The sequence below is a fragment of the Carcharhinus amblyrhynchos genome, chromosome 8, assembly GCF_965287045.1.
Source record: "Carcharhinus amblyrhynchos chromosome 8, sCarAmb.v2.hapA, whole genome shotgun sequence".
NCBI classification, from domain to species: domain Eukaryota; kingdom Metazoa; phylum Chordata; class Chondrichthyes; order Carcharhiniformes; family Carcharhinidae; genus Carcharhinus; species Carcharhinus amblyrhynchos.
Window position 1 is genome coordinate 48,928,980 of NC_137331.1, and position 16,265 is coordinate 48,945,244.

The 16,265-nt window shown below is 41.8% G+C and overlaps 1 protein-coding gene across 2 annotated transcripts in view; it reads left to right on the top strand.

Moving 5' to 3' along the window:
- znf704 (zinc finger protein 704) overlaps window positions 1–16,265 on the top strand; it is a 192,075-nt gene that overhangs the window by 168,530 nt on the left and 7,280 nt on the right. The window contains exons 7-8 of one of the 2 annotated variants that reach the window (XM_080194038.1): window positions 3,736–3,837; window positions 12,640–12,684. In XM_080194038.1, coding sequence (XP_080050164.1) covers window positions 3,736–3,837; window positions 12,640–12,684 — 147 coding nt within the window. The remainder of the gene's footprint in view (window positions 1–3,735; window positions 3,838–12,639; window positions 12,685–16,265) is intronic. The other variant, XM_080194039.1, reaches the window with a different exon arrangement.

Here is a 16,265-nt window from a genome sequence, read left to right on the forward strand (position 1 = left end):
GAAAACTGGAAGCCCTCTGGTTGAGACTGCAATGTCAGGAGCCCACCTTCCATTGTTATTGGACAGTGAGCTGGCCAATTCACAAGCCTCCTCCTGGAAAATACTGCCAGAGCACACACTGCTGATCATTGCAGGGTTAGAACCCAGAAATTGCCTGAAAATAAACTATCAGGAGATTCCACCCAATAGGGAAATTATTAAAAGAGCTAAAGGAATAGGGAAATATTGATGCAAAAGAAAAAACAGAATACAGAAAATTTGGATATACAACACACAAAGACACCATTGCCTTAATGACTATCAGCCAGTGTCTCTGATATCCATCATTATGAAGTGCTTCAAAAGGTTAGTCATGGCACAAATCAATTCCAGCCTCCCAGACTATCTGGATCCACTACAGTTTGCCTACCACCTCAACAAGTCCACAGCAGATACCATCTCTCTGGCCCTGCAGTCAAACCTGGAACACCAAGATAACAAGGACACCTATGTCAGATTCCTATTTATTGACTATAGCTCAGCCTTCAACACTATTATTCCCACAAAACTCATCTCCAAACTCCATGGCCTGGGTCTCGGCACCTCCCTCTGCGACTGGATCCTGAACTTCCTAACTCACAGACCACAATCAGTAAGCATAGGCAACAACACCTCCTCCACGATCGTCCTCAACACCAGTGCTCCACAAGGCTGTGTTCTCAGCCCCCTACTGTACTCCTTAGACACCTATAACTGTGTGGCCAAATTCCTCTCTAACTCAAATTTTCAAGTTTGCTGACGACGCTATCGTAGTGGATCGGATCTCAAACAATGATGAGACAGAGTACAGGAATGAGAGAGAATCTGGTGAACTGGTGCAGCAACATTAATCTCTCCCTCAATGTCAACAAAACGAAGGAGATTGTCATCGACTTCAGGAAGCATAGTGGAGAACATGCCCCTGTCTCCATCAGCAGGGACAAAATACAAAGGGTCGAGAGCTTCAAGTTTTTAGGTGTCCACATCACCAACCTGTTCTGGTCCCCACCATGCCAACACTATAGTTAAGAAAGCCCACCAACGCCTCTACTTTCTCAGAAGACTAAGAAAATTTGGTATGTTTGCTACAACTCCCACCAACTTTTACAGATGCACCATAGAAAGCATTCTTTCTGGCTGTATCACAACTTAGTAGAGCTCCTGCTCTGCCCAAAATCGCAAGGAACTACAAAAGATGGTGAATGTAGCCCAATCCATCACGCAAACCAGCCTCCCATCCATTGACTCAGTCTACACTTCCCGTTGCCTCAGCAAAGTAGCCAGTGTAATTAAGGACCCCATGCACCCCAGACATTCTCTCTTCCAATTTCTTCTATTGGGAAAAAGATACAAAAGTTGAAGGTCACATACCAACCGACTCGAGTACAGCTTCTTCCCCACTGCTGTTAGACATTTGAATGGATCTACCTTGCATTAAGTTGACCTTTTTACACTCCAGCTATGCGGCTGTATAGGTCATTGGTGAGGCTGCAGCTGGAGTACTGTGTGCAGTTTTGGGCGCCGTACTTATGCAAGGATATTTTGGCCTTGGAGGGAGTGCAGAGGAGGTTTACTAGGCTGATACTGGAGTTGAGGGGGTTGAGCTATGAGGAGAGGCTGAATAAACTAGGTTTGTACTCGTTAGAGTTTAGAAGAATGAGGGGAGGTCTCATTGAGACGTATAAGATGATGAATGGGATGGATAGGATAGAGGTGGAGAGACTCTTCCTGCTCAGAAAGGATGGTAGGACTAGGGGGCACAGCCTCAAGATAAAGGGGGGGCGGTTTAGAACAGAGTTGAGGAGGAACTTCTTCACTCAAAGGGTGGTGAATCTCTGGAATTCTCTGCCCGTTGAAGTGGTGGAGGCTGCCTCGCTAAATATTTTTAAGATGCGGGTTGATGGGTTTTTGATAAGAGAGGGGATTAAGGGTTATGGGGAGAGGGCGGCAATGTGGAACTGAGCCACGACAGATCAGCCATGATCTTATTGAATGGCGGGGCAGGCTCGAAGGGCTAGATGGCCTACTCCTGCTCCTATTTCTTATGTTCTTATGAAAGTAACACTACATTCTGCACTCTTGTTTCCTTCTCTATGAACGGTATGTTTTGTCTGTATAGCGCACTAGAAACAATACTTTTCACTGTATGTCAATACATGTGAGAATAATAAATCAAATCAAATTTGTCCCAGCCCATCCATGCTGGTATTTATGTTTCATTCGAGCCTCCTCCCATCATAACATTCTCCCTCATATATTTGTCTAGTTTTCCCTGATTTATATTGAGTCCTTGTTATGTTTTAAGAAAATGCCACCTCAAAATATGCATCCTGCAAAGTAGCTTGCCAGTCAGGTGGCAGACTATCAGGTGGCTGGAATGTGAAGAGGCTGTAGCAGTGCCTGAAAGGGACAGGGTCTGAGTTTGAGGGGTGAACATATCAGCATTTCACAACAGCAGGAATCTGGTGTGCAGAACCTAGAGCAGCAAATAGATCTTGAGTTGAAAGTCTTTAAGACTGAAAACCCTCCAAACAATGGCAATAAAAGTCTCTCAGTAACCTCCATCTAGCTTTCCTGCTCTCCAACTGATGGTCCTTTTAGTTTAGTAAGAAGTCTCACAATACCAGGTTAAAGTCCAACAGGTTTATTTGGTAGCACAAGCCACAAGCTTTCCAAGCGCTGCTCTTTCATCAGGTGAGTGGGCGTTCTGTTCACAAACAGGGCATATAAAGACACAAACTCAATTTACAAAATAGTAGTTGGAATGCGAGTCTTTACAGGTAATCAAATCTTAAAGGTACAGACAAATGAGTGAGTGGAGAGAGGGTTAAGCACAGGTTAAAGAGATGGGTATTATCTCCAGCTAGAACAGTTAGTGAGATTTTGTTTACATAGGGATTGGCTACGTTGCAATTTATACTGTCCCTGCTAGGTGGGAGCAGGAATTGGTGATAGGGAAAAATGGTGTTGGGGTTCTAACTTCTGATCTTGATTTTTCATACATGCTGGACCCTCCTGCCTGTTTCTGACAGGAGCTCCAGCCACTTAGATGAAGTTGCGACTCAATATTGGGACAGAGAGCCAAGTGGCATGACTGGTTATCACCTTATATTCATCCAATTCTTTAAACATGGAGGTAGAGCAGGAACTTACGTCTGTATTGTCAAAATTTGCAGCTGATCTATATTGTATTAAGCTGCTTTTGCTTTGTGTGTGATATGTGCCTGTACTGCTGGTTCTCCAAGTACTGGCCTCACTCTTGCAGCTAGCTGAACGCCAGCCTGGGACTCATTACAGCCAATAGCCCAGGAAACCTGCAAAGGTGGATCTTCATAGCAGCTAATGTTAGCGAGCCTGGGAAAGTTTACAACCTACTTGCAGGTGCATACACAGGAACAGCACTTATAGAAGCATTGGCACACATTTCACAGAGTATGACAGAAGTAATTTTTAATGTACTACAATATTTCAATATCAGACTTCAGTCTGCTGAGGCGATTTTTGAGCCATGCAAAGGACAGAACTTTCTAGCAAAACCTGGTACCTGCTAATTAATTGACAAGAATTTAACACAGATACCTTCCAGATATAAGCCAGTGATTCTTAAAAAGCAGGCTCAAATTGAATGGAGCTCTGATGAAAAGCACCTGCAATGAAAGGATTCAACCCCTTCCTGGACAATGTCAGCCCCCTTACAATATCATTTTTTACTAACAGGCCACGGCACCTGTCAACATTCCTGGATCAAAGTTTACTCCTACCAGCAATGGATTCAGCATCTCTTGGCAATCTCCACCAGTCACCTTCACAGGCATGCCAGTAAGTATGAGGAGCTTTAAGTGTAGTAGGCACCCAAAGCCTCCGAGCAGTGAAGTCTTGGAGTAGCTGGAGACATGAGGACACTGAATGAAATACAATTGTACTTAGAGTTTTAATATTGTTTCAAAACTAGAATGCAAGTCTCATTGATTTTATATTATTAATAAAATTTGTGTTGGTATATTTCCAGAGAACTGAATTGAACCATTATGTGAAATTTCCAGATAGACTCTCCTGATCTGCAACTTTGGCAGGATATCTGGAGAAATATATATAAGTGGCTATAAGCAGCCAATTATGCTGTTTCTCCAGTGATTGTGCCAGAGTTGTGCTAATAGATTGGATTAATCCAGTGGCACATAATGGTCTAAAGCATGGATTTTCTGCTCATTCAGACAACTGGTGAAATTTTAAATATATGCAGTGAGTGCATGCACCTTTTTTTGCAATTCACATTTGGAATATAATGCGGTTATCACGTCCACATATGGAGGACATCCAAGGAGTCGAGGTGTGTGCTCACATGCCCCTTTTTAAGGGAGCCCAATGTGTGTCTTTATTTGATTTTTGCAAAGAATATAGTAGATCAATTTTTCTCTCTCCACATTGTCTCAAAGAATTTTGTTGCTGAAATGCAGCGATGGTGAAGGAAAGGCAACATATTTCTGAGTCAAGATGGTGAATGACTTAGAGGGGAATATCCAGGTGGTAGTTTTCCCAGGTATTTGCTGGTCTAATGCTACTAAATGATAGTGATCGCAGGGTTGAAAGATGCTGTGTAGCAACTTTGAGATCCTGCAGTGCATTTTATAGGTGGCACACACAGTTGCCACGATTCATCAGTGGTGAATGGATTGAATATTTGTGGAACATGTAGCAATCAAGTGGGATGCTTTGTCATTGAGTCTTGTTGGAGCTGCACTCATCCAGGCAAGTGAAGAGAATTCCATCATACTTGTGTCTTGTGGATGGTGGACAGGCTATCAAGAGTCAGGAAGTGAATTATTTGCCTTCTGAGCCTTTGACTCACAACACCAGGTTAAAGTACAACAGGTTTATTTATTAGCACAAGCCACAAACTTTTGGAGCGCTGCCCCTTCATCAGGTGAGTGTGAACAGAACTTCCAAACAGAGCGTATAAAGACAAACTCAATTTACAAAATAATGGTTGGAATGTGTGTTTTTACAGGTAATCAAGTCTTAAAGGTATAGACAATGAGTGGAGAGAGGGTTAAGCACAAGTTAAAGAGATGTGTATTGTCTCCAGCCAGGACAGTTAGTGAGATTTTGCAAGCCCAGGCAAGTCGTGGGGGTTACAGTTAGTGTGACATGAACCTAAGATTCTAGCTGAGGTTATCCTCATGTGTGTGGAACTTGGCTATCAGTCTCTGCTCAGCAATTCTGCGTTGTCGTGAAGGCCACCTTGGAGAACACTTACCTGAAGATCAGAGGCCAAATGTCCATGACCGCTGAAGTGTTTCACAACAGGAAGAGAACATTCTCTTGCCTGGCGATTGTCAAGCAGTGTTCATTTGTCCTCTAACCACATCATTCGAAGGTCACACGGTTTTAAATGCATCAGAAGCCTTCACTGAACGTTAATTGCATCATGCATTGAGGAAAATAGGACTGACATTGGAGAAAGATTGCTTTCGTTCCCAAACTATTTAACAGAATAAAATAAATGCAGTGTGATTTCAGTTAAAAGGAACAGCTTTTTTAATCCTCCACCAGCACAGTGAAACAGGATCTTACCTTTATGTATTTATACTATACTAATTTATCTATCCCAATATCAGAGGATGATTGAAAATAAGGCAGGCTATATTCATCACTCTCACTTGTCGATCTGTAATCCCAATTCTTGCCATCACAGAATTCAACTGTTCCTTAAATAATTGGTTTTTGCTTCCATTATCCTACTCCAATTCCTAGTGATCACTTTTTGTTTTAAGAACTTGCAGAGATCAGGTGTAAATTTCACACGTTAAGACCACTGTGACATGTTATAAAAAATTAAACCTTTGGGCAAGTTTATTTTGGCGTGAAGTTCCAATCAGTAATTTTGTTCTGCCTTCTGTATAGTTTTGAACACTGTTGCATTAGCCACTGGATTTAATTACATCCATCAAGTTCACTCTGATGATGTGATTATTGTACTGCACAATTCAAAATTGCCAACAGCAACAAGAGGGGGGTACAGATTGCCTCTGTTATAAAGAATAATATGGTTATAACACAGGAAAGTTTTTAGTATCTTTTGAGATGGAAAATAAAGTAATCAAGCCTTAACTAAATACATAATGGGGATGGTTTCCTCCGTTTATATGTAAAGAATTATAAAGACCTTTATTATTGTACGTAGGAAATGTTTACCCGTTATTATTAATAGCTTTTTCCCCAATATTGAGATTCAGGCTGGAAATTTCAGCATTTCTGCCGCTCTATGATATCAAGGTATGTTAGGTAAAATAGGTTGTGACAGGGGGGGTGGAGTTCACTCAGTTATCCAAATACAAAAAAAATTGTTTATTTATAGGTATTTATTTATTAAAGAAAGGAAATAAAAACATCTTTTCTTTGCATCTAACTATTTAAACTTGGACAGTCAATCTATTTAACAGGGAAATCACAACACAGTAGATAACAGCAGCAATCCTTCAGGAGGGACAATATCAGATTATGGACAAAGATGATCAGATTGCCAGAGTGAGTTCTCATACTGGCAAAAGGTCAATCCAGATCAGGGTTCATGTGTAGTCCAAGGTCAATAACAGACGTAACTTATGCACACAACAAATTCTCGGTCTCCAAGTTACCTTGTTCTTTAGGAGGACTCAGTGTTATGCTTATATAATCTATCATCATGTTACACAGCTGATCTGCGTGGCATTGATTCCTGATAGGGGTTTTCTGTCAGTCTGTCATGTGACTTCTGGGTTGACTTCTTGTGACCATCTTGGTAGGGGGAGACTCTGTCAAGAAATTGGAGAACATTATGAGAAAAGTATGACCTTTTAAACACAGCCCCTGGTGACACCACAAGGTGTGTAACTGAATTGGCCAGTTGGTCTTGTTGAAAGGTAAAGATTAACTAAGTATGTGTGTGAAATGTACTAAATTCCCTTTCTTCCTGCTTTGGAATAACTCATGTTCAGTCATGCCTTGTTTGGCTAAATGGGGGACATCCAGTTTTTTTTGTACCATTTGAGACATGGTTCATCTATAATGGGGGGGTGGATTTTGTTCTAGTTAAGAGGAGGTGGTTTTATTTTTTGACACTGGGTTTCAGTTTAATGCACTGTTTCAGTGTCTGTTTGACAAAGTCAGAAGATCATGGACTTAAGCAGGCTTTGATCTCACAATGATATTTCAGGGTAGCACTGAGCACTACTTCAGCAAAAGTGACACACCCAGTTAAGATGTCAATCTGTGACGTTGTATGTGCGGTTGTATAGGATCTCAGGACACTGTTCTCTTTGTACCCTGGCCACCAACCATCCCTCTGTCAACACTACCCACAACAGAATGACAGGTTATTTATCACACTGCTGATTATGAAATCTTGCTGTGCGCAAACGGAGTGTGATATGAATGCAAATTCTTTCTTTTCCTAATGTACAATTCTAGAATCAGTTCCTGTTTCCATGCTGTAAACCTCTATGACTCATATTCAAGAAAAGATTTCTCAACTGTTCCCCAATAACGTGAGCCTTTACGTCAACTTTTAAAAAACCCTCCACCTATTCTTCAGCTATTGAAACAGATAAAATAATTAGAGAGTTTGACAGAGTAGATGCTGAGAGACTGTTTCCCTGGTTGTAGAATCTTGAACTGAGGGGGTTATAGTCTCAGGATAAGATGTCAACTGTTTAAGATTGGAATGAGGAAAAACATCTTCACTCAGAGGGTTGTGAATCTAAACTCTAATACACTTAATAGCTGAGTATCTACAGCTCTTTTAAAGAATGAGATTGTTTAATTTTTGTACTGTTAAGAAAATCAAGCAATATGGGGATGGGACAGAAGAGTGAAATTGAAGCTATGATCATTTAATGATGGAGCTCAAGGGCCCATTCCTGCTCCAATTTTTCCACACTCGTGCTCTCAATTTCATCTCACCACCTCTTTTGTGTATCTTAGTGGAACAGAAATTATAACAGCATTGTACTATAAGCCTGCAACTATAAGGAACTGAACAGATTGCTATTCTGTATTCTACGATTCCCCTCCAAAAACTTGTGTTGATGCTTTTTACTTTAATGTTTTTGATGAATCTTCAGCTTTGTTGCTCAATAAACATTTGCAGTGGACAGGGGCCCCAAGTCCCAGAGCTAAAAGGACAGTATCACTGTCACCATCCCACCCCACCCCTTCCGAGTCATATTGCTTTTGTTATGACAGCTGTGGTATCAACACACACAATGAGCCAAGAGCTACCTTTGGGCAGAGCACTCAAGCCTGTCGAAGACAGTTTTGTGTCATTTTATAATCTTGAATACAAAGTAAGTTCAACGAGTGTAGAAAACCATAGCATATTTTCGTCAGAGTATTACTTAAACTCAGATATTGTTTGAGGTGCAGAGATTTGGACCCCAGCAAACCAGGTGTGAATCTGCAAAACTCCATATTGAGTTAGACTCAAAGTAGGGTGACACAGTGGTTAGCACTGCTGCCTCTGAGCACCAGGGACCCTGGTTCGATTCCTGGCTTGGGTCACTGTCTGTGCAGTGTCTGCATGTTCTCCCCGTGTCTCTGTGGGTTTCCTCCAGTTGCTTCCGTTTCCTCTCTCACTCCAAAAGACATGCTAGGTGCATTGGCCATGCTAAATTCTCCCTCAGTGTACCTGAACAGGCACTGGAGAGTGGTGACTAGGGAAGTTTCACAGTAACTTCATTGCAGTGTTAATGTAAGCCTACTTGTGATGCTAATAAATAAACTTTAAAATTCACCAACTGTCTTTGTGTGAATGTTTCCAGTTCTTGGCCACGACCTGAATGGAGCACGTGCTAAGTAACGTTAACAAATAAACACCCTGCATATTCCACCAGCACATGCTTCCAGTTAGACATTGGTGGATAAGTAGAGCCCTGAGCCAAAGCTGTCTGACCACCTAATTATTAAAGGAGAAGGAGACTACTGATTGCAGTGGAGCCTAATACTAGAGGAAAATAGCATGTTTCTTTCCTAAGCTGGCAACTTGTTTTACTTGGATGTGGAAGGGCTACTGTAGGCATCAAAAATTAGCCGAACGTTGTGTGCAGAACATTGTATTCAGTGTCCTAGCTCACTGCTTTTACAAGTCGCTTTTTTGAAGCACCTTTTATATTAGCTTCTGCTTGTGCAGTAGAATTCCTAGCGGTTTGCAGTGTAGTTAGTGATGAGGGAAAGGGCTGCATCAATTCCAGGAAATAGCCATTGTGCTCACTGGCATGTGATTATTTATGGTCTGCTTCTAAGAACGGTTACTGTGATGGATACAGTGACTGCAGTTGATTTTACCTCTGTGCTTTTTGAAGAATATAGACAACCATCAATGTCACTGCTGTCTGAAAAGGATAATAATGGTGCAGATGATTTACAATAATTATGGACATAATCCTTCCATGAAAGGAACTGGTTACCATCTATACCTTACAGTGTCAGTGTTCTGAAATGACATCTCAATGATTTATCATTTCCTGAAATGTCCTGAAAATGAACATATTCAGTGCTAATGGCAGTTGGCTAAAGAGTTAATGTGAGTTTCACTGGTTTTTATTGACAATAATATAGTACAGAATGTATCCATATTCAATCCCTTTTACATTGCTATGAGTGAGACATTTGATATACTACCATGCTCAGAGTCCTCTGTAGAATACATGGAGCATCAATAATACCGAATTTATTGGTATAGGGTACTATGATTTACAGTAATTGTGCTCAGTGTCTCTTAATGAATTACCATATTTTGCCCATTACAGCAGAACGATGAAGGTAGTTGTCAGCTCTGAGAACTCTAATTTGTACAATTAATGTCTTTGTTACAAGGCTGCATATATTGTTGTGCTGTACTTCAATCCCCCTGGCAAAAGTGAACCAAATCAAAAGCTCATTATATATTCTTTAGATACTGGAACCTAATGAGCAAGGCTTCAGAGCTAGATAATGACTACTATTCTGTATTCTACTCCTAAAGCTTGCATTGGCATTTTTTTACTTCAGTATCTTTGATAAATCTTGAGATTTGCTGCATAAAGAACATTTGTGCTGATTGAAATGAGTTCACTTGACTCTTAGCGGGTTAATGTTTGTTCCTCAAAAGTGCCCTGAGAAGTGAATAATGAAAGCTCTAATTGCTCAATGGTATCCAGAAAACTTTTTAAAAAAATTTCCTTGGTCCTTTCGACTAGTAGTCATGTTATCCAAGGAGGAAATTGGTAAGAAGTGACACCCAAGTCAAATTGCGCTCTACTGTTACATTCTGACCAGCTTTTCAGGCATCTATAAGCCCAATCAGTGATCTTTAAAGGGACTAAAAACAGAAAACGCTGAAAGTACTCAACAGATTAGACAAGATTCGTGGAGAAAAATGAGTGAAATTTCATGCCCTCCGCTGTGCAGAATTTGGTTGTGGGGGGCATTTAATCAGGCAGTAGATTCAGGTGGGGACCCAGTCACATTTTCACCATGGTCTCCATTATATCTGCCACAGCAAAGCCCTTGGACAGCCTTTCTGCCCTGCCATGTATTGAGGCCCTTAAGTGGACAATCAATATCCATTTTAAGGGCCTCATTCTGCTGCTACTCATATTCATCCAGGATAGCAAGGGGACTCAAGAGACATGCCATGTGGGATGCTTGGACAAGAAATCCTCACTGTTGCTTGCAAGCCCAAGGGGATCCCTTGTAAGACACTCAATGTAGCCGTCGGCAGGTGGGACTTCTGCCTCTGGGAGTTTGCTATGCCTGTCACTGCCAGTAAAGTGCCTGATGCTAATGCCATAATTTAATGTGGTGAATCTTCCGAAAAGAGGTGAACTGGGGCTCTTGCCAGCTTTCCAGCTAATGCACAAGATCCCCACATACTCCATTAAATACCATTCAACATTTCGCGTTGGGATGGCATTTCAGGTCAGAAGAGTCAATGCGACCTGAAAAGCTGTTTCTCTTCACAGATGCTGCCAGACATGCTGAGTATTTCCAACATTTTCAATTCTTATTTCAGATTTCCAGCACATTTAATAAATACAAAGAACTACGACTCACAGCTTGGTGGTTTCATGGTAACAAGGCCCAAGGACCAATTTCAGGTGATCCTCAGGCTGACCTCTTGAGAGTACATGTTGAGGCAGCTTAACCTATTTGACCCTTTTGGCTATATTCTATTCAATTTCCTACCTTTTGATAATACAACAAAGTAACATCTTGCAAGCTGGCTGAAGATGTTTATGGTCCATCAGAGCCACGGTTGGAGAAATCTTGAGACTCAGGCCTGTTTTTTCACAAGATCACAGAGACTCCACAGACTTTTAAATATGATAGGTGGCAGAACCTGGATGTGGAAGTCCTGCCCTAATTTCCAACAGATTCAATTCTCACTGGTAGAAACTTACAAGGAGTGAAACCTAAACTCAGTAGGGCCATTTAAGCTCAGCGCTGAGCTCAAACATACCTCATTTCCACTGTCATAAGAGCCTTAACTATATTGTGGGAATTATAAATCTTTAGAATAGACATAAGTGCTCTTGAAAGGCAGAAGAGGACAGGTCGAAATATCATTATAAGTTATTTAAATCCCTAGCTCTTTACAGGATGCCTGTGTCAGTCAAAGTTGACATAACTCTGTTCTCGCAGCCATAATCGCTGTTGACAATTCCCTAAGCACTATCTTAAGTGATAATGAATGCTTAGCTGCTCTTCATAAACTATGACTATCTCAGCAATGAGCCCTAATCTTACAGGTTAATTGACAACTCAAAGCCAATGTTACAGGATTAGCTGTCTTTGATGTGGGGTTATGAACAAAAATTGTTTTCTTTTACATGGGATTAAGCACTTGAGATTGAAAAATTTTGAATGGGCTTTCATGAAATAGAATAGTGAAGGTTGTAATAAATATTTTATACCTTCCTTTTATCTCAGCATAGTTCCTGAAGCTTGCCCTTGATAGATACTATATGAGTTGGCTTGGAGGAGCGCAAGGACCAAATATGGTGGGGGAGTTGGCATTACATTAGGAGGCCTAGAGGAACATGGGATGGGCGGGGGGAGTGGGAGGAATACTGGTATGGGGAGTGGTTGTTGGAAAGGTGGTAGTGTTCGAGGGGTGAAGGCTAGAGGGTCTAAAACATAAACAAAAACCAGGACAAAAGTCCCAAAGAATCAAGATGGACCTTTTAACCAGCCCGCATTCTGCCATCTCGCCCTGTCTTCTTGGAGTGAAAATTGGGTCTCATAGGCATTCCGAATGAGGCTGGTCTGCCAACTAAGGAAATCTCCTGACTCGAACTACCTTCCGTGGTGGCGAACACTTGACCCTCAAAGCGACATCCACATGAGTTTACTTGTTTCCATTTATTCTTTCATGGGATGTGGGCATCACTGGCAAGGCTAGCATTTATTTCCCCTTCCTAATTGCCCCAAAGGTGATGGTGAGCCACCTTCTTGAACCAACCATGTGGTGTGGGTGCACTCACAATGGTGTTAGAAAGGGAATTCCAGGAGTTTAATTCAGTGACAAGTCTGAATGGTGTGTGGTTTGGAGGGGAACTTGCAGGTGATGGTGTTCCCATGCATCTGATGCCCTTTTCCTTCTAGGTGGTAGAAGTCACGGGTTTGGAAGATGCTGTTGAAGGAGCCTTGGTGAGTTGCAGCATTGAATGTAGATGGTATACACCACTACCATTGTGCTTTGGTGGTGGAGGGAATGATAATATTGAACATCTTATCTTTTCTGTTTCATATCAGTGGCTGCTTGTGACAGAATCCTGCAGATGTGACTATTTATATTTGAATGGAAAAGCTCCAATGTGCATTTCCAAAGCTGACTAGGAATTTATCTAATGCTGGCGCCAAAATTTCAATCAAGCCATTGGGGGAATGTAATATTACTGTAATCCAGAGGCCTGGACTCGTTTACTGTCATCCAGAGCCCTGGATGCGGGGACATAGGTTTAAATCCTATTATGTCAGCTGCAGGGATTTAGATTCCATTAATGAAGTAGCAGTGAGGTCAATATAAATGTAGTTAGAAACTGGACTTTACAGTGCTGCAGTGGATGTGTGAATATGGCACAAGACAGATGAATGTGACATACATGACAGCAGACCTTCTAATGGGAGGAGCTACAAGCAAGACAGGACAAGAATGAAGTAATTTAAGTAAAACGCCATTCTAACTGGTGACAATCGTGAAACTATTGGGTTGTCATAAAATTCCATCTGGTTTGTTAATGAACTTTAGGGAAATAAATCTGCTATCCTGACTTGGTGTGGCCTTCATGTAGCTTCAGGTCCACAACAACTGCCCTTTTAAATTGACCAAGCAAGTCATTAAAGTTGTATTAAACCGTTACGGAAAAGTGGAATTAGAGTAAAATGTGATGGACCACTTGGCATCGATTAGGCACAGGACATGCCAAAGGCACCCCTGCCCACTGTATATTACAAAGTCCTAACAAAATCATCAACGCCTGGGGGCTTGTGCCAAAGTTGGGTGATCAGTCCCACAGATGGCCTGATATAGTCATGTTCACAGAATCATACCTTGCTCCTCTTAATCCCAGCTCTTCCATCAAGTGCAGTTTCTGATACCAATGGGACCGAGGAAGCAAAATGGAGAGGAGCTGATGGTCTCAGGACAGAGGGCTGATATAGAAGAGCCAGGAAAGCTGAGGTGGGGGAGATGTGGTGGCAAACCAGAGCCAGGTTCCAGGGCAGACAGGAAGTACTTGGAGGGGGGCTGCAATTAAAAGTACACCAAATAAAACACTGGAAATGATTACAAAATACTTTAACATCATGAACTGTAGATATAGCTCAAGGAGCATGTTTATGTCTCATGATGCCAAAGGTAGTATGTTTTCTTCCAGGGCTGGACCTTTGCACTTCCCTCATCATTAGGTCCACAGTGCAAATGGAAGAGCAAGTTGCCACTGCAGCCCATGATTAGTTGGTTATATCTTTTCACACAATTAGCAGCAATTGCATCCGCTTTGCCAGCATGATCCAGGCATTGACTTCAGGCTCGTTGAAGTCGCATGACATTGGATCAAAAATGGGCAATCAAGCCTCTTGCAATTTATCGACCATTGCCCTCCCTCAGTTGATGAATCAGAATTCAGCCAGACTAAACAACTCTTAGAAGAGGTGGGTACAAACAACACTGAACATATTCTGTCTGGGGTACCTAAATATCCATCAATAAGAGGGAGAAGTCTCCCAACACCAAGTTAAAATCCAACAGGTTTTGCAGCGCTGCTCCTTCATCTGGTGACTGGTGAAGGAGCAATACTGCTGGCCTTTAACCTGGTGTTGAGAGACTTCTTACTGTGCTCACCCCAGACCAACATTGGCATCTTCACATCATCAACAAGAGTAGCTTGGTGATGATCACTGATTCTGGCCGAAGAACAAAACTGCCAAACTAGGCCTGTGCCAGGTGGGGTAAGAACCAACAAGAAGAAAAAACCTATTTATCTTTGTCCTCACCAATCTACCTGTTGCACATGCATTAGTCCACTACACAGTCCTTGTGAAAATGAGGATACCCTCCATTTTGTGCAACACTACCACTGTGCTAAATAAGAGATTCAGCAGCTCAAAACTGAGCATCAATGAAGTGCTGTGAGCCATCAGCAGCAGAATTATATTCAGCCACAATCTGTAACCTCACACTTCGATGATTATAATCATCTTGCTGCACTCTCAACTCTTCAGTCTGATCAGGTGGGGTCCCAGTGTTTCTGCTCTGCCACTTCTTGCAGCATCCCTTCAGTTGGCTGTTAATAATTATAAGGAAAAGAAATGAGAAACTGGGATTGTCTCTTGTACCTCATTAGCATGTCTGTAATTGTCTCATATCACTTAGAGACCTGGCATAATGTCTTCTGCCCTTCTTTCCTGAACTTAATGCTTGAGGAATGAGTGTTCCCAGAGCGAAACTTCATAAAATGGGCCTCAAATTGCATTCCTACTTCAAGGCTGGTTGTCATGGTACAATGCAGTTAGGACTAGCAAGAAAATATGAAACTATGGCTGCTTGTCTTTTACTGAGGAGATTGTGAAGCATTGGCCAATCGCTGAAAATCTGAACAATGCGAAGGAGGAAAAGATCATTGTGAAGTAGCTCTAATGACATTATCAGCCAAATGTGATAGTTTACGTATTACATTTAAATGCCACAACCTACAAAGATCACATTTGATAGATTAAAATGAATTTGTGGCTTCATTGGCTGTGAGTAATTTGATAGCATTGTGATTTGAAACTACAGAACTCAATTAAAACAAAACTTCATTATTTTCAGATATAAACACCTCTGAGGTTTTTTAAATTATCTTATTTGGAAAGAAGGCCCGTGTTAGTAAACCGAGCACAAAAATATTTAGCAATCTTGCTAAAATACGATTGCAAAAAAAACGTTAGAAATAACATCAGATGTTTTTGCTGTAATTTCCACTAACTGACTTCCTGACCCATGGAGCTGAATATCTGCCCTGGGAGCATGAAACAAAGTTTAGAACTATTTCTGGGTCTTGAATCTGCCTCCAAAGTCACACTTGTGATTTTTTTCCCAAGTGCCAACTGGAATCATAAAATCCCTACAGTGCAGAAAGCAGCCATTTGGCCCATCGAGTCTGCACCAACTCTCCAAAAGAGCATCCTAACCAGGCCCAGCCCCCCACATAGCCCTGTGCATTTACCATCCACCTAACCTACACATCTTGGGACACATAGGGGAAATTTAGCAAGGCAAATCAACCTAACCTGCACATCTTTGGACTGAGAAGAAACCAGAGCACCCAGAAGAAACCCACGCGGACAAGGGGAGAATGTGCAAACTCCACACGGATAGTCACCCAAGGCCGGAATCAAACCTGGGTTGCTGGCACTGTGAGGCAGCAGTGCTAACCATTGTGCCACAGTGCCACCTCGCAGCATTTGTTGCTCATCCTTAACTGCCCTCCATTTAATGGCCAGATGGCACATTCATTGTCCAAGGAAGGATGGCAGGCAATTTCTCAAAGCTGGAGTGCAAGTACCCAAGACCTTCCAATACGAGAGGGCTGTAGTAGAAGGTAAGAAAGACAGAAGGCATCAACATGGAAGTATCCTCACTCCAACCTTTTTTACAACTTTTAATTAAGAGATAGATTGAGCAGCTGGGCCATTATTCTGCAGTGTGGCCTGTGGCTACTCCTGCACTACTACTGCCTCAAGAC